Below are 19,834 nucleotides of genomic sequence, written 5' to 3'. Positions count from 1 at the left end.
ACTGAGCCTGACATCAATGTATATATGGTCATGCACTTTGGCAGAAGAAATAAACAGTCAGAAAATTACTTAGATGGGGAAAAAATTCAAAAGGCATAGATGAAAATGGACTGTGAATCCTTGTGCAGGCTATCCTAGAGGCTAACCTCCAGGTTGAGTCGGTGGTGAAGAACGTGAATGCAATGTTGGCATTCATTTCTAGAGGTATAGAATATAAGAGCAGGGGTGTGATGTTGAGGCTCTGTAAAGCACTTATGAGACCACACTTGGAGTATTGTGTGCAGTTTTGGGATCCTTGTTTTAGAAAAGAAATACTGACATTGGACAGGGTTCAGAGAAGATTTACCAAAATGATTCCAGGAATGAAAAGGTTACTGTATGAAGAACATTTGGCAGCTCTTGAGTTATAACCGGCACACCAATCGTGAGTTGGAGAGCTCTGAGAGAGGAGGCAGCAAACAGGTCCAGGAGCGAAGTTTAAAAAAGGAAAGCTTTGCAGAAACTTGGCTATAATCGGCACACCAATCATGAGTTGGAGAACAGGGAAAGTCCAGGCATAAAAGGGAGACACTGCCTAGCGGAGTGGTCATTGACAGAGTGGTCTCAGGCAGAGTGCTAGGGCTTTGGCTCATTTGGGCTTCAGAGAGGTAAGTGGGCGAGTGCACTTTGTTTTTTTTCCCTCGCATTTTTTTTTGAAGGAATAGAGAGCATGTCTGTAGAGTTAGTACTTTGCTCCGCATGTCAGATGTGGGAATCCTGCAAATCTTCCAGTCTCCCAGATAGCCACATCTGCACCAGGTGCACCGAGAGACCGTGTTAGGGATCTGGAGCTGTGGCTTGATGACCTACAGCTTATTAGGGAAAGTGAGCAGGAGACAGATAGGAGCTACAAGGGGTTAGTCATCCTGAGACTCCAGGAGTTAGATAAGTGGACGACTGTCAGGGAAGGAATGGGAAGAGCTCAGACAGTAGAGAGCACCCCTGTTGCCATCCCCCTCAGCAATCATTATCTCATTTTGGATGCTTTTGAGGGGGGTGACCTGACAGAGGATGGCCAAGGCAATCGGGTCTCTGGCACTGAGCCTGGTTCCGTAATGCAGAAGGGAGAGAAGGAAAAGAAGAAGAAGAAAGAGGAATGTGGTAGTCATAGGAGATACCATAGTGAGGGGAACAGACAGGAGATTCTGTCAGCCTGATAGATACATGCATGGTGTGTTGTCTCCCAGGTGCTAAGGTACGGGATGTCTTGGATCGTGTGCAGAGTATTCTAAAGGGAGAGAGTGAACACATTGGTACCAATGATACAAGTAGAAAAAGGGAGGAGGTTCTGAAGAGGTAATTCAGGGAGTTGGGTAGGAAGCTGAAAAGCAGGACCTCCAGGGTAGTAATCACAGGATTGCTGCCTGTGCCACATGCTAATGAGCACAACAATAGCATGATCAGGCATATTAATGTGTGGCTGAGAGACTCGTGTAGGGGGCAGGGCTTCAGGCTCCTGGATCATTGGGGCCTCTTCTGGAGGAGGTACAGCCTGTACAAAAAGGATGGGTTATACCTGAACACAAAGGGGTCCAATATCCAAGAAGGCAGATTTAATGGAGCTGTTTGGGAGGGTTTAAACTAATTTGACAGGGGGATGGGAACTGGAGTGATAGGGCTGAGGAAGGGGGAAAACAGAAACAAATCAAAGATAGCATGCAACAGAAATGATAGAAAGGACAGGCAGGAGATGAGGCGATCTTGAAATTCAGCTACAGATTGGCAAGTATGATGTTGTGGCCATCTCTGAAACCTGGCTAAAGGATGGCTGCCATTGGGAGCTGAAAGTCCAAGGAAACATGGTGTATCAGAAAGATAGGTTAGGAGGCAGAGGGGGTGGTGTGGCCTTGTGTAGAAGAAGTAACATTAAGTCATTAGAAAGGGATGATATAGGATCAGAAGGTGCAGTCTCTATGGGTTGAGTTAAGAAATGACAAGCTTAAAAGGACCTTCATGGACCTTCATACAGACCTCGAAACAGCAGCTGGGATGTGGAATACAAATTACAGCGGGAGATTGAAAAGGCGTGTCAGAAGGGCAATGTCATGATAATCATTGGGGATTTTAGCATGAAAGTGGATTGGGAAAACCAGGCCAGTACTGGATCTCAAGAGAGAGAATTTGTAGAATATCTAAGGGATGGCTCCTTAGAACAGCTTGTTGTTGAGCCCACCAGGGGATTGGCTGTGCTGGATTGGGTGTTGTGCAATGATCTGGAGGTGATAAGAGAGCTTAAGGTCAAGGAACCCTTAGGGAACAGTGATCACAATATGATCGAGTTCACATTGAAATTTGAGAGGCAGAAATTAAATTCCAATGTGTGGGTATTTCAGTGTAATAAAGGAAATTACAATCGCATGAGAGGGGAACTGGCCAAGGTTGACGGGAAAGAGACACTCACAAGAAGGTCAGCAGAACAGCAATGGGTGGAGCTTCTGTAAAAAATGAGGGATGTGCAAGACAGATATATTCCAAATAAGAAGAAACTTTTGAATGGAAGAAAGACACTACCATGGCTGACAAGTGAAGTCAGAGCCAAAGTAAAAGCAAAAGAGAGGGCATACAAGGAACGGATGGACAGACAGACAGACATACTTTATTGATCCTGAGGGAAATTGGGTTTCATTACAGCCGTGCCAACCAAGAATAATGTAGAAATACAGCAATATAAAACCATAAATAATTAAATAATAATAAGTTAAGCCAAAGCTAGTGGGAAGATAGAGGATTGGGAAGCTTTTAAAAACTTGCAGAAAAAAACTAACAAGGTCATTAGGAAGGAAAAGTTGAATTATGAAAGGAAGCAGGCAAATAATATCAAAGAAGATACTAAAAGCTTTTACAAGTATATAAAGGGTAAAAGAGAGTTGAAGGTGGAAATAGGACCAATAGAAAATGATGTTTGGAGTATTGTAATGAGAGACGCAGAAATAGCAGAAGAACTGAATGCGTAATTTGCATCAGTCTTCACAGTGGAAGACATCTGCAGTATACCGGACATTCAAGAGAGTCAGGGAAGTGAAGTATGTGCAGTGAAAATTATGACTGAGAAGGTGCTCAGGAAGCTTAATGGTCTGAGGGTGGATAAATCTCCTGGACCTGATGGAATGCACCCTCATTTTCTGAATGAAGTAACTGGAGAGATTGTGGAGGCATTAACAATGATCTTTCAAGAATCGATAGATTCTGGCATTGTATTGGATGACCAGAAAATTACAAATATTATTCCACTATTTAAGAAGAGTGGGAGTCAGCAAGAAGAAAACTATAGACCTGTTAGCCTGATATCAGTGGTTGGGAAGTTGTTGGAATCGATTGTTAAGGATGAGATTACCGGATACCTGGAGGCACATGACAACACAGGCCAAAGTTAGCATGGCTTCTTGAAAGGAAAATCCTACATGACTAAACTACTGCAATTTTTTGAGGAAACTACAAGTTGGGTAGACAAAGGAGATGCAGTAGATGTGCTGTACTTGGATTTTCAGAAGGCCTTTGATGAGGTGCCACACATGAGGCTGCTCAGCAAGATCCCATGGAATTACAGGGGAGTTACTAGCACAGGTAGAGCATTGGCTGATTGGCAGAAAACAGAGAGTGGGAATAAAGGGTTCTTATTCTGGCTGGCTGCTGGTTGTCAGTGGAGTTCCTCAGGGGTCGGTGTTGGGACCGCTGTTTTTTATGATGTATGTCAATGATTTAGACTATGGGATCAATGGATTTGTGGCTAAATTTGCTGATGATACAAAGATAGGTGGAGGAGCAGGTAGTGTTGAGGAAACAGACAGCCTGCAGAGAGACTTAGATAGTTTAGGGGAATGAGCAAAGAAGTGGCAAATGAAATACAATATTGGGAAGTGTATGGTCATGCACTTTGATAGAAGAAATAAACGGGCAGACTATTATTTAGATGAAGAGCAAATTCAAAATGCAGAGATGCAAAGGGATTTGGGAGTCCTTGTGTGGGATACTGTAAAGGTTAACCTCCAGGTTGAGTTGGTGGTGAAGAAGGTGAATGCAATGTTGGCATTCATTTCTAGAGGTGTAGAATCTTAAGCTTCCTAATCAATTCTGAGTCATTACAAGGAGGCAAAGAGTGGGAATAAAAGGAGTCTTTTCTGGTTGGCTGCCAGTGACTAGTGATGTTCCACAAGGATCTGTGTTGTAACCGAATCTTTTTATGATATATGTTCATGATTTGGATGATGGGATTGTTGCTAAGTTTGCAGACAATACAAAGATTGATGCTGGGACCAGCAGCTTTAAGGAAGTAGAGAGGAAGTACTTAGACAGATTTAGAGAATGGGCAAATCGACTACTTTCTAAATGGAGAGAAAGTACAGAAACTGAGGTGCTAAGGAACTTGGAAATGTTTATGCAGTGTTCCCTAAAAGTTAATTTACAGGTTGAATCTGTAGTGAGGAAGGCAAATGTGATGTTACCATTCATTTCAAGAGGGCTAGAATTTAAAAGCAAGGATGTAATGTTGAGACTTTATAAAGCACTGGTGAGGCCTCACTTGGAGTATTCTCAGCAGTTATCTTAGAAGTGCTGAAACTGGAGAGGATTTAAAGGAGGTTCATGAAAATGATTCCAGGTTTGAATGGCTTGTTATTTGTTTTTTGGGTATAGGGCCTGTATTCATTGGAATTCAGAAGGTGAGAGGTTATCTCATTGAAACCTATCAAATGGTGATAGAATGGATGTGGAGAGGACGTTTCCCATGATGGGAGAGTTTAATACCAGAGGACATAGCTTCAGAATAGAGGGGCATCCTATTAGAACAGAGATGAAGAGGAATCTCTTTAGCTAAAGAGAGTGAATCTGTGGAATTCTTTGCCACAGGCAGCTGTGGAGGCCAAGTCTTTATGTATATTTAAGGCAGAGGATGATAAATTCTTGATTGGTCAGGGTAAGAAGGGATACGGAGAAAAGGCAGTAGATTGGGGCTGAAAGGAAAAATGGATCAACCATATTGAAATGGCGGAGCAGACTCGATGGGCCAAGTGGCCTAATTCTGCTAGGTTTTATGGTCTTATTACATAACAGATTGCATGAAGGATAAAGTCCTCCCCACCATGGAGCACATCTACATGCAGTGTTGGCACAGGAAATCAGCGTCCATTATCAATCCCCCCCCCCACTCCTCCACCAAGGTTATGTTCTCTTCTTGCTGCTGCCATTATGAAGAAGGTACAGGAGCCTCAGGACTCACACCATGAGGTTCAGGAACAGTTATCTGGCTTTTCAAAACAGAGAAGATAACCTCACTTGCCCCATCACTAAATTGTTTCCACAGCCCACGGCTCACTTTCAAGGACTCTTCATCACATATTCTTGACCTTATAGCTTACTCTAACAGTGTTTAGTATTGTGGCTTTCTGGAGATTTACATGGATATTACGGTGTGGCCAGATTGTTTAATGCTATTGTGTAGTGCCTTTGGGATGACATCAGTTGTAGATATTACTGTCGGGACAATGTATATCTTGTTCATGCTCCAAAGTCTTTCAATTTCCTCTTTTAATTCAGCATATATTTGGTGTTTTTCACTTAACAACTTCCTTAAGTTGTGTGTCTTTGGAATGGCTATATCTATTAAATAAGCTGTTCTTGTTTGTTTATGCTGTATTATTATATCTGGATGGTTATTACGGATTATCCTTTCTGTAAAAACTGATTGATCATAACATAATTCATGGTATTCTGACTCTAAAACTAGAGCAGGCTTGTATTTATAATAAGATGTGATTTCATTTATGAGCTTCTATTTCAAAGCAAGATTTTGATGAATGATGTTTGCCACTTGATTGTGCCTGTCTAAGTAATCAGATTGTGTTAAAGTGCTACAGGACCCTGTAATATGTTGAATTGTTTCTGTTTTTCCTTGGCATTTTCTATATCTATCATCTTGAATTTGGTCTTATTATGTACTTTTGATTTTTTTTTGTGTTAACCTCTTGGTCCTGTATTACCACAAGGAACCATTCTGTTTCTGGGAAGAGGTCTCCAAATCTGAGCCAAGTATTTATTATCATGATTATTATTAATTTTTTTTAGTTTTGTATTTGCACTTTCATTGAATCTATTATGGTTATTCGATTTATTGAGTATGCCTGGAAAAAATGAATCTCAAAGTTGTAAATTTTGATAATAAATTTACTTTGAACTTTGAACAGCCAATTCAGAATTGTCATTCCTCTAGTGCACTCAACCACAAGCTACTCTAAAAAGTCATCTTGTAGGTATTCTACAAATTCTCCCTCTTGGAAGCCAGCACCAACCAGACTTTCCCAATCTACTTGTATATTGAAATCCCCCATGATAATTGCAATGTTGCATTTTTGATGCGTGTTTTCTATCTCCCATTGTAATTTGTAGTTTACATCCTGGCTACTATTCAGAGGCCATGATACAACTCCCATCAGGGCCTGTTCCCCTTTTAGTTCCTTAGCTGTGTCCACAAAGATTCTGCATCTTCTGATCCTATATTACCTCTTACTAAGTAAGGATTTGATTTCATTTTCTTACCGATAGAGCCACCCCACCTACCTCTGCTTACCTGCCTGTCCTTTCAATGCAATGTGTATCCTTGGATGTTAAGCTCCCAACTATGATCTCCTTTCAGCCATGACTCAGTGATCCCCACATCATAGCTGCTGATCTCTTACTATGTTACATGATCACCTATTTTATTCCATATACTGCATGAGTTCAAATCTAAAATCTTTAGTCCTGTATTCATCATCATTTTTGATTTTGGTCCCCTGTCACACTTCATTTAATCCCATTTACTGTAATTTTGCTCTATCGTCTGTCTGTCCTTCCTCACTGTCTCACTACACACTGCCTTTGCTTGTAAATGAAAAGCCCTCTCATCAGCCCTATTGCTTTGGTTCCCATCCCTCTGCTAAATTAGTTTAAACTCTCCCAAAAGTCCTAACAAACCTGCCCATAAGGATATTGGTGCTCTTGGATTCAGGTGTAACCCTTCCGTTTTGCACAGGTTACACCTTCTCCAGAAGAGACCCAATGATCCAGAATCTGAAACCCTACCCCATGTACCAAATCAATTGTCCTCTGAAGTAGAGAGAGAACATAGAAATGCCTGGCCCAGTTCAAAGGCAGGTCAGCTTGTCCTAACCTTCACTCTACCAGCCTCCAAGTCCAATGGCTCATTTTCTGTAATTTCCACCACTTTCACTACAAAGCCCCCTCTAATCATATTAATGGTAAGACTCCTGGCAGAGTGGAGAATCAGTGAGACCTTGGGTTGTGTCCAAAGAACAATCAAAGCTGTAGCACAGGTTGAGTGTTGTTAATGAAGACGGATGGTGTGTTGGCCTTCATCAACCATGGGATTGAGTTCAAGAGCCAGGAGGTGATGTTACAGGTATATAAGACCTTAGTTAGACTTGGAGTACTGTGTTCGGTTCTGGTCACCTCAGTACAGGAAGGATGTGGATACTATAGAGAGAGTGCAAAGGAGATTTACAAGGATGTTGCCTGGATTAGAGAACATGCCTTATGAGAATAGACTGAGTGAACTTGGCCTTTTCTCCTTGGAGTAACGGAGGATGAGAGGTGACCTGATAGAGGTGTATAAGATGATGACAGGCCTTGATCATGTGGATAGCTAGCAGCTTTTTCCCAGGGCTGAAATGTCTAACACGAGGTGGCATAGTTTTAAGGTGCTTAGAAGCAGGTATAAGGGGAATGTCAGAGTTACATTTTTCACACAAAAAATGGTGGTTTCATGGAATGCACTGCCAACGAAGGTGGTAGAGGCGGATACAATAGGGTCTTTTAAGATACTCTTAGATAGATACTTGGAGCTTAGAAAAGTAGAGGGAAATGTGGTAGAGAAATTCTAGGCAGTTTCTAGAGTAGGTTACATGGTTGGCACAACATCGTTGCCAAAGGGCCTGTAATGTGCCGTAGATTTCTATGTTTCTATGTTTTATTTCACTCACATCCCTGCCTCAGGCCTTGACCCTGCCTTGTGAAGTTGGATCCTGGACTTCCTGTCAGACATCTGGCAGGTGGTAACCATATAACCATATAACAATTACAGTAGGGAAACAGCCATCTCGGCCCTTCTAGTCTGTGCCGACGCTTACGCTTGCCTAGTCCCACTGGCCCGCACTCAGCCCATAACCGTCCATTCCTTTCCTGTCCATATACTTATCCAATTTTACTTTAAATGACAATACCAAACCTGCCTCTACCACTTCTACTGAAAGCTCATTCCATACAGCTACCACTCTCTGAGTAAAGAAATTCCCCCTCGTGTTACCCTTAAACTTTTACCCACAACTCTCAAATCATGTCCTCTTGTTTGAATCTCCCCTACTCTCAATGGAAAAAGCCTATCCACGTTAACTCATTCTATCCCCCTCATTATTTTAAATACCTCTATCAAGTCCCCTCTCAACCTTCTATGCTCCAAAGAATAAAGACCTAACTTGTTCAGCCTTTCCCTGTAACTTAGGTGCTGAAATCAAGGTAACATTCTAGTAAATCGTCTCTGCACTCTCTCTAATTTATTGATATCTTTCCTATAATTTGATGACCAGAACTGTACACAATACTCCAAATTCGGCCTTACCAATGCCTTGTACAATTTTAACATTACATCCCAACTCCTATACTCAATGCTCTGATTTATAAAGGCAAGCATACCAAAAGCTTTCTTCACCACCCTATCTACATGAGATTCCATCTTCAGGGAACTATGCACCATTATTCCTAGATCACTCTGTTCTACGGCATTCTTTAATGCTCTACCATTTACCATGTATGTCCTATTTTGGATTATTCCTACCAAACTGTAGCACCTCACACTTGTCAGCATTAAACTTCATCTGCCATCGTTCAGCCCACTCTTCTAACTGGCCTAAATCTCTCTGCAAGCTTTGAAAACCTACTTCATTATCCATAACACCACCTACCTTAGTATTATCTGCATACTTACTAATCCAATTTACCACCTCATCATCTAGATCATTAATGTATATGACAATCAACATTGGACCCAATACAGATCGCTGAGGCACACCACTGGTCACCGGCCTCCAACCTGACAAAAAGTTATCCACCACTACTCTCTGGCATCTCCCATCTAGCTACTGTTGAATCCATTTTACTATTTCAATATTAATACTGAACGATTGGACCTTCCTAACTAACCTTCTGTGCGGAACCTTGTGAAAGGCCTTACTGAAGTCCATATAGGCAACATCCACTGCTTTATCCTCATCAACTTTCCTTATAACCTCTTCAAAAAATTCAGTAAGATTTGTCAAACATGACCTTCCATGTACAAATCCATGCTGACTATTCCTAATCAGCCCCTGTCTATCCAGATAATTATATATACCATCTCTAAGAATACTTTCCATTAATTTACCCACCACTAACATCAAACTGACAGGCCTATAATTGCTAGGTTTACTCTTAGAACCTTTTTTAAAAAATGGAACCACACGAGCAATACACCAATCCTCCAGCACCATCCCTGTCTTTAATGACATTTGAAATATTTCTGTCAGAGCCCCTGCTATTTCTACACCAACTTCCCTCAAGGGCCTAGGGAATATCCTGTCAGGACCTGGAGATTTATCCACTTTTATATTCCTTATAAGTGCCAGTACTTCCTCCTCTTTAATTGTCATAGTTTCCATTACTTCCCTACTTGTTTCCCTTACCTTACACAATTCAATATCGTTCTCCTTAGTGAATACTGAAGAAAAAGAAATTGTTCAAAATCTCCCCCATCTCTTTCAGCTCCACACATAGCTGTCCACTCTGATTCTCTAAGGGACCAATTTTATCCCTCACTAACACAAGGAAATCTGCAGATGCTGGAAATTCAAACAACACACACAAAATGCTGGTGGAACATAGCAGGCCAGGCAGCATCTATGTACAGGCCCGAAACTTCGACAGTGCTTCTTCTTATAGATGCTGCCTGGCCTGATGTGTTCCACCAGCATTTTGTGTGTGTTGTTATCCCTCACTATCCTTTTGTTATTAATATAACTGTAGAAACCCTTCAGATTTATTTTCACTTTACTTGCCAAAGCAACCTCATATCTTCTTTTAGTTTTTCTAATTTCTTTCTTAAGATTCTTTTTACATTCTTTATATTCCTCGAGCACCTCATTTACTCCATGCTGCCTATATTTATTGTAGATCTCCGTCTTTTTCCGAACCAAGTTTCCAAAATCCCTTGAAAACCATGGCGCTCTCAAACATTTAACCTTTCCTTTCAACCTAACAGGAACATAAAGATTCTGTACCCTCAAAATTTCACCTTTAAATGACCTCCATTTCTCTATTACATCCTTCCCATAAAACAAATTGTCCCAATCCACTCCTTCTAAATCCTTTGCATCTCCTCAAAGTTAGCCTCTCTCCAATCAAAAATCTCAACCCTGGGTCCAGTCCTACCCTTCTCCATAATTATATTGAAACTAATGGTATTGTGATCACTGGACCCGAAGTGCTCCCCACCACACACGTCCATCACCTGACCTATCTCATTCCCTAACAGGAGATCCAACACTGCCCCTTCACTAGTTGGTACCTCTATGTATTGCTGCAAAAAACTATCCTGCTTACATTTTACAAACTCCAAACCATTCAGGCCTTTTACAGAATGGGCTTCCTAGTCTATGTGCGGAAAATTAAAATCTCCCATAATCACAGCTCTGCTTACTACAAATATCTGCTATCTCCTTACAAATTTGCTCCTCCAATTCTCGCTTCCCATTAGGTGGTCTATAATACACCCCTATAAGTGTTACTACACCTTTCCATTCCTCAATTCCACCCAAATAGTCTCCCTAGATGAGCCCTCTAATCTATCTTGCCAAAGCACCACTGTAATATTTTCTCGGACAAGCGATGCAACACCTCCTCCTCTTGCCCCTCCGATTCTATCACACCTGAAGCAACGAAACCCAGGAATATTTAGTTGCCAATCACATCCCTCCTGCAACCATGTTTCACTAATAGCTACATCATATTTCCAAGTATCAATCCATGCTGTAAGCTTATCCACCTTTCTTACAATGCTCCTAGCATTAAAATAGATGCATTTAAGAAACTCTCCACCTCTTCCTCTCTGCTTATCCCATACGTTGCGATTAACTTTATTATCTTTTTCTTCCTTCTCCCCTACATCTTCGGTCTGAGCGCTCCCCTTCTCTATCACCTGCCTATCCTCCCTCACACACTGTCTACTAACTTTCTCTATTTGTGAACTAACCTCCTCTCCCCTAGTCTCTTCAAATTGATTCCCACCCCCCAACCATTCTAGTTTAAAGTCTCCTCAGTAGCCTTAGCAAATCTCCCCGCGAGGATATTGGTCCCCCTAGGATTCAAGTGTAACCCGTTCTTTTTGTACAGGTCACACCTGCCCCAAAAGAGGTCCCAATGATCCAGAAACTTGAGTTCCTGCCCTCTGCTCCAATCCCTCAGCCACGCATTTATAACCATATAACCATATAACAATCACAGCACGGAAAAAGGCCACCTCGGCCCTCCTAGTCCATGCCGAACTCTTAATCTCACCTCGTCCTACTTACCCGCACTCAGCCCATAACCCTCCACTCCTTTCCTGTCCATATACCTATCCAATTTTACCTTAAATGACACAACTGAACTGGCCTCTACTACTTCTACAGGAAGCTCATTCCACACAGCTATCACTCTTTGAGTAAAGAAATACCCCCTCATGCTTCCCTTAAACTTCTGCCCCCTAACTCTCAAATCATGTCCTCTCGTTTGAATCTCCCCTACTCTCAATGGAAACAGCCTATTCACGTCAACTCTATCTATCCCTCTCAAAATTTTAAATACCTCGATCAAATCCCCCCTGAACCTTCTACGCTCCAATGAATAGAGACCTAACTTGTTCAACCTTTCTCTGTAACTTAAGTGCTGAAACCCAGGTAACATCCTACTAAATCGTCTCTGCACTCTCTCTAATTTATTGATATCTTTCCTATAATTCGGTGACCAGAACTGCACACAATATTCTAAATTTAGCCTTACCAATGCCTTGTACAATTTTAACATTACATCCCAACTTCTGTACTCAATGCTTTGATTTATAAAGGCCAGCGTTCCAAAAGCCTTCTTCACCACCCTATCTACATGAGATTCCACCTTCAGGGAACTATGCACTGTTATTCCTAGATCTCTCTGTTCCTCTGCATTCCTCAATGCCCTACCATTTACCCTGTATGTTCTATTTGGATTATTCCTGCCAAAATGTAGAACCTCACACTTCTCAGCATTAAACTCCATCTGCCAATGTTCAGCCCATTCTTCTAACCGGCATAAATCTCCCTGCAAGCTTTGAAAACCCACCTCATTATCCACAACACCTCCTACCTTAGTATCATCTGCATACTTACTAATCCAATTTACCACCCCATCATCCAGATCATTTATGTATATTACAAACAACATTGGGCCCAAAACAGATCCCTGAGGCACCCCGCTAGTCACCGGCCTCCATCCTGATAAACAATTATCCACCACTACTCTCTGGCATCTCCCATCTAGCCACTGTTTATCCTCCACCTCATTCCATTCCTACTCTCACTGTTGCATGGCACAGGCAGAAATCCTGAGATTACTACCTTTGCAGTCCTTCTTCTCAACTGCCTTCCTAATTCCCTATATTCTCCTTTCAGGACCTATTCCCTTTTCCTACCTATGTCATTCGTACCTAAATGTACCACGACCTCTGGCTCCTCACCCTCCCACTTCAGGATATCTTGGACGTGATCAGAAACATCCTGGACCCTGGCACCAGGGAGGCAAACTACCATCCGGGTCTCCTGATCATGTCCACAGAATAACCTATCTGACCCCCTAACTATTGAGTCCCCTATTACTACTACCTTCCTCTTCCTTTCCCTACCCTTCTGAGCCACAGGGCCAGACTCTGCCAGAGGCACAGCCACTGTCACTTCCCGCAGATAGGCTGTCACCCCCAACAGTACTCAAACAGGAGTACTTATTATCAAGGGGTACAGCCACCGGGGTACTTTCAAGTACCTGACTCTTCCCCTTCCCTCTCCTAACTGTGACCCACCTGTCTGCCTCCCGTGGTCCCGGTGTGACCACCTGCCTGTAACTCCTCTCTATCAACTCCTCACTCTCCCTCACCAGACAAAGGTCATCGAGCTGCAACTCCAGTTCCCTAACACGGTCCATTAGGAGCTGCAGTTTGGCGCACCTGGCGCAGATGTGGACTTCCAGGAGGCTAGGAGACTCCAGGACCTCCCACATCCGACACCGAGAACAACAAGCTGCCCTCACACTCATACTTCCCCCTTCCTCAAATAACAGGAAAAACTGAAACCTTAACCTACCTTGCCTTGCCCGCTTTCGCCTAAGCCCGTTGAGCCCAAGCTCTTAAGCCTTCCCTCCGCTGCCCGCTGTATAAGGCTGTGTCCTTTTTAAATCTTCCCTGCTTCACTGCCCGCTGTCACACGCCTCTCTTAACTCCGATGAGAATAAGAAAAATTCAAGATGGCTCCCGCTGCACTCCCATTCTGATCCTCTGACTTCTTTCTCCAAACGAAAAACCTCAGGAGCCCCTCAGGGCTGTGTACTAAGCCCCCTCCTTTATTCCCTGTATACCCATGACTGTGTTACTCAGCTCTAATCTGCTAATTAAGTTTGATGACGACACTACATTGATTGGCCTTATCTCAAACAATAACGAGGGGACCTACAAGGAAGAAGTCATCTCTCTGACACAGTTGTGTCAAGAAAACAACCTCTCCCTCAATGTCGCAAAAACAAAGGAGCTGGTTGTGGATTACAGGAGGAATGGAGATGGGCTAACCCATACTGACATCAATGGATCTGGGGTTGAGAGGGTTAACAGCTTTAAGTTTCTCGGCATCCACATCACAGAGGACCTCACGTGATGTGTACATACCAGCTGTGTGGTGGAAAAAGCACAACAGTGCCTCTTTTACGTCAGACAGTTGTGGAAGTTCGGTATGGGCTCCTAAATCCTGAGAACTTTCTTCAGGGGCACAATTGAGAGTATCCTCACTGGCTGGTATGGGAACTGTACCTCCCTTAATTGCAGGACACTGCAGAGAATGGTGCAGACAGCCCAGCGCATCTGTAGTTGTGAACTTCCCATGATTCAGGACATTTACAAAGACAGGTGAGTGAAAAGGGCCTGTAGGATCATTGGGGACCCAAGTCACCCCATCCGCAATCTATTCCAGCTGCTGCCATCCAGGAAATGGTACCGCAGCATAAAAGCCAGGACCAACAGGTTCTGGGACAGCTTCTTCCACCAGGCCATCAGATGGATTATCTCACCCTGATTTGAGTGTATTCCATGTTACCTTTACTGTTCTATTTATTATAAATTACTACGACTGCTCATTGCACATTTAGATGGAGACATAATGTAAAGACTTTTACTCCTAATGTACGTGACAGATGTAAGAAATAAAGTCAATTCATTTCACAGCTTTTCATGTTCTGCTGATAAGTCTGTGGTCTGAAATATTAAGTCTACTCCTCCCTCCACAGATGTAGCTTGACCTGATGAGTATTTCCAGTATTGACTTTTTTTATTACTCAGAGTAAGCCAATCACAGGGAACAGATGCTACAATTGTCACTAGTCTCTCTACAACAAAGGAGCTCTGGATTTGGGTTACTTTTTGTTTGCTGTTTTTGAGCGGTTTAATGAGAGTGATAGATGTGGACTGGGGTGCTTTGGCAAATAATAGTCTGCGGCCTGGACTCAACTAGTGGTATGGTGCTGAAACGAACTAAACTGAATACTACTGGACTCCTGGCTTGATTTTTGATATTCTATGTATTGTTCACTTGCTTTTTGCTGTTTTTTCATGCAATTTTTCATGCAATTGTGCAATTTGCTCTTTTTTCATGCGTTGGGGGTTTGATGTTTTCTTGAATGGATTCCATATTGTTTCTTTGGCTGCCTGCAAATCTCAGGGTTGTATTCTGTATATACACTTTGATGATAAATGTCCTTTGAATCTTTGAATCTATCTACCTGCTTCTGGAAGTTTTCTCTTCTCTTCTACTTCACATAAATGTTGCTTAAGAACACAATGTAAAACCATACAAGTAACTAATGATTGCTTGAACAAGCCTGTTCTCTAATTTGCTCATTTGACTGTGTGATGTTTCATTTAGAAACAAACAAAAAGGAAGACACAAGTCCCAAGATCGTCTCCATATTTTGCTCATATTCCTTCCACGAGTCTTCATCTTTGAAGATGATCATCTCCTTAAGGGACAGATTCTGCGATGACAAATTAAGGCCAGAGGCTGATATCCTGCAACAAAGGACTCACTTCCTGTTACCCCAAGGCCTTTCCTACATCCATTTGCAAGCACAAGTCAGGAGCATAGTGGAACACTTTCTACCAGCCTGAATGAATGCAGCTTCATCAACTTGAAACAATACAAAAGAAAGTAGCCTGCTAGACTGACACACTAGCCACCTCCTGAACATTTACTCCCTCCAACAACTATCCAGGCTTGTGTACCCTCTATGTCTTGGCTGCCCTGACAACAACCCCCAAGCCGAGACAGCAAGGACAGGAGCAGCAAATTATAAGAAACTGACAAGATTATTTGTTCATTATCACTGGAACTCTGAATCAGCAATTCGCCATTCAAGGATAGGGTCACAGAGTAACCCAATATAGAAAATGGCCCTCCAGCCCACTAGTGTGCCACCATCAAGCACTTACCCCACATTCCCATCATCTCCCACCCCCACCCCAGATTCTGCCCCTCACCTGCTCACAGGGACAATTAACACACCAACCCGCACATCTTCAGAGCATCTGGGGAAAAGTCACCCAGTCAGAGGGAGAACAGACTGGGGGTCAGGATTGAACCTGGATTGCTGGAGCTGTAAGGTTGTAGCTTCATCTGTTCCATCAATCACATCCTGTTGTCCCAACAGAAAAGGACAAGGCTGATCCATGATCTGCAGACTCAGCTGTGATTTGGACATATGTCCACATAGGATGGATATATATGACTCATTAACATTGTTCATGCCCCAAGGTGCAGGCGCAGTATTTGTCAACAGGTTTTGGAGAATCAGGACATTACTTCCTTCAAGGTTGATATCTGACCTTGTCTCAGATTCCAAACCATTGATCTATGTGCCACAGCTATTCTTCCATATCCCAACACCATCCCTCTTTGTGACCCATTTACTTCCTTCTACATCCAAACACTACCCTCTGGGTGTCACATTTAACTTTCTTCTACATCCCAATACTATCCCTCTCAGTGATCAATTCACTTTTCTTCTACATCCCAACATAATCCTTCTGGATGTCCCATTTCCCTTGCTTTTACACCCCAAAACAGTCCCACTGGGCATCCCATTTACCTTTCTTCTATATCCCAGCACAATCCCATTTACCTGATAGTTTTGAGGCTTAAGTTTGTGAACTCCTTTGACGCAAAATGCGAACAATGAGAAGACGATGCAGAGGAGCAACGTGACAAATGTGAAGAGGGTGATGGGCTGCACTGGCCCTGCAATAAAAACAACAGTTATTGCTGCAATCCCAAACGTTCAATATCCCATCATTTGTAAATACACTGTTGCAATATTTGTAGTTCAAATTGGATAATCTCACATCATTCTACACAGAAACCTGTCTGAATTCAACAATGTCCAGTTCAGCAGAATGAGTAATGAAGCAAAACAATCCCAGCTGCCTCATAATGATAGACAATAGACAATAGGTTCAGAAGTAGACCATTCGGCCCCTTGAGTCTGCACCGCCATTCTGAGATCATGGCTGATCATTCACTATCAATACCCAGTCCCTGCCTTGTCCCCATATCCCTTGATTCCTCTATCCATCAGATATCTATCTAGCTCCTTCTTGAAAGCATCCAGAGAATTGGCCTCCACCGTCTTCCGAGGCAGTGCATTCCACACCTCCACAACTCTCTGGGAGAAGAAGCTCTTCCTCAACTCTGTTTTAAATGACTGACCTCTTATTCTCAATCCATGCCCTCTGGTACTGGACTCTCCCAACATCTGGAACATATTTCCTGCCTCAATCCTATCAAATCCTTTAATTATCTTAAACATTTCAATCAGATCCCCTCTCAATCTCAATTCCAGTGTGTACAAGCCCAATCTCTCTGCGTAAGACAGCCCCTGCCATCCCAGGAATCAACCTAGTGAATCTACGCTGCACTTCCTCAATTGCCAGAATGTCCTTCCTTAAACCTGGAGACCAAAACTGTACACAATATTCCAGGTGTGGTCTCACCAGGGCCCTGTACAAATGCAAAAGGACATCCCTACTCTTGTACTCAATTCCCCTTGTAACAAAGGCCAACATTCCATTTGCCCTCTTCACTGCCTGTTGCACTTGCTCATTCACCTTCATTGACTGGTGAACTAGGACTCCTAGGTCTCTTTGCATTTCTCCCTTACCTAACTCTACACCGTTCAGACAATACTCTGCCCTCTTGTTCCTGCTTTCACATTTATTCACATTGAATGACATCTGCCAAGTATCTGCCCACTCACACAGCCTATCCAAGTCTCCCTGTATTCTCCTAATGTCCTCTTCGCATGTCACACTGCCACCCAGTTTAGTATCATCAGCAAACTTGCTGATATAGTTTTCAATGCCCTCATCTAAATCGTTGACATATATCATAAAGAGCTGTGGTCCCAATACAGAGCCCTGTGGTACCCCACTAGTCACTTCCAGCCAGTCCGAGAAACACCCATTCACTGCTACCCTTTGCTTTCTATCTGCCAACCAGTTTTCTATCCATGTTGAAACCCTGCCCCCAATGCCATGAGCTCTGATTTTACTCACCAATCTTCTATGTGGCACCTTATCGAATGCCTTCTGAAAATCTAGGTGCACTACATCCACTGGCTTACCCTCGTCTAACATCCTTGTTACACCCTCAAAAAACTCCAACAGATTAGTCAAGCATGATTTGCCCTTGGTAAATCCATGCTGGCTCGGCCTAATCCTATTACTGCCATCAAGATGTGCCACTATTTCGTCCTTAATAATGGACTCAAGCATCTTCCCCACGACTGACGTTAGGCTAACAGGGCGATAGTTCTCCGTTTTCTCCTTCCCTCCCTTCTTGAAAAGTGGGATAACATTTGCCACTCTCCAATCTTCAGGAACTGATCCTGAATCTAAGGAACATTGGAAAATGATTACCAATCCATCCGCAATTTCCTGAGCCACCTCTTTTAGAATCCTCGGATGCAGACCATCTGGACCCGGGGATTTGTTAGCCTTCAGTCCTACCAGTCTACTCATCACAGTTTCTTTCCTAATGTCAATCTGTCTCAATTCCTCTGATATCTTATGACCCTGGCCCATCCATACATCTGGGAGATTGCTTGTGTCCTCCCTGGTGAAGACAGATCTAAAGTACTCATTAAATTCTGTTGCCATTTCCCTGTTTCCCATAACAATTTCTCCCAATTCATTCTTCAAGGGGCCAACATTGTTCTTAACTATCTTCTTTCTCTTCACATAGCTAAAAAAGCTTTTGCTATCCCCTTTTATATTCCTGGCTAGACTGAGCTCATACCTGATTTTTTCTCTCCGTATTGCTTTTTTAGTTAAGATCTGCTGTCCTTAAAACTCACCCAATCATCTGTATTCCCACTCATCTTAGCCCTGTCATACTTCTTTTTCTTTAATGCTATACAATCTCTGACTTCCTTTGTCAACCACTGTGGCCCCTTCCCCCTCTTTGAATCCTTCCTTCTCATTGGAATGAACTGCTTTTGCATCTTTTGTATTATGCCCAAGAATATCTGCCACTGCTGATCCACTGTCTTTCCTGCCAGGGCATCCGCCCATTTAACTTTGGCCAGCCCTTCCCTCATGGCTCCGTAGTCTCCTTTATTTAATTGCAACACTGACACCTCTGATCTGCCCTTATCCCTCTCAAATTGTAGATAAAAACTTATCATGTTATGATCACTACTTCCTAATGGCTCCTTCACTTCAAGATCACTTATCAATTCCTGTTCATTACACATCACCAAGTCCAAAATAGCCTCGTTCCTGGTTGGCTCAAGCACAAGCTGTTCCAAAAATACATCCCTTAGACACTCCACAAACTCCCTATCCTGGGGTCCAGCACCTACCTGATTCTCCCAGTCCACCTGCATGTTGAAATCTCCCATAACGACTGCATTACCTTTAGCACATGCCAATGTTAACTCCCTAATCAACTTGTACCCAATATCCATGGGTATCCACAATTTGGGGGCCTGTACACAACACCCATTAGGGTCTTTTTACCCTTACTGTTCCTCAGCTCAATCCACACAGACTCTACTTCCCCTGTTCCCAAGTCACCTCTTGCTAAGGACTGAATCTCATTCCTCACCAACAGGGCCACCCCACCCCCTCTTCCCATATTTCTGTCTCTACGATAGCACGTATACCCTGGTACACTCAATTCCCAGGCCTGATCCCCTTGCAGCCATGTCTCCGTTATCCCAACAATACCGTAGTTCCCCATTTTCATGTGAGCTTCAAGCTCATCTGTCTTATTTCTGACACTATGCGCATTCAAGTATAGAATTCTGAGCCCATTCCTCCTCTCTTTGCTTAAAACACTGTCTACTGTACCTAACCCAGCTCCTTGAACTTCCATCGGGCTAATTGCACCCTGAATTTTGATGACCTTCTCAAGATCACCCAAACCTTCTACACATTTAACCCCATGCTCCT

At 42.9% G+C, this 19,834-nt stretch overlaps 1 protein-coding gene across 1 annotated transcript in view; it reads right to left on the bottom strand.

The window, feature by feature from the left end:
* The window catches only part of tmem63c (transmembrane protein 63C), a 494,723-nt gene that overhangs the window by 69,763 nt on the left and 405,126 nt on the right, over positions 1-19,834 (bottom strand). Inside the window, exon 21 of the mRNA XM_059962995.1 lies at positions 16,507-16,622. Coding sequence (XP_059818978.1) covers positions 16,507-16,622 — 116 coding nt within the window. The remainder of the gene's footprint in view (positions 1-16,506; positions 16,623-19,834) is intronic.

This window comes from Hypanus sabinus, chromosome 2, assembly GCF_030144855.1.
Source record: "Hypanus sabinus isolate sHypSab1 chromosome 2, sHypSab1.hap1, whole genome shotgun sequence".
NCBI classification, from domain to species: domain Eukaryota; kingdom Metazoa; phylum Chordata; class Chondrichthyes; order Myliobatiformes; family Dasyatidae; genus Hypanus; species Hypanus sabinus.
Note: the sequence above shows the minus strand (reverse complement) of the source record. Positions and strands in the feature narration are given on the sequence as shown.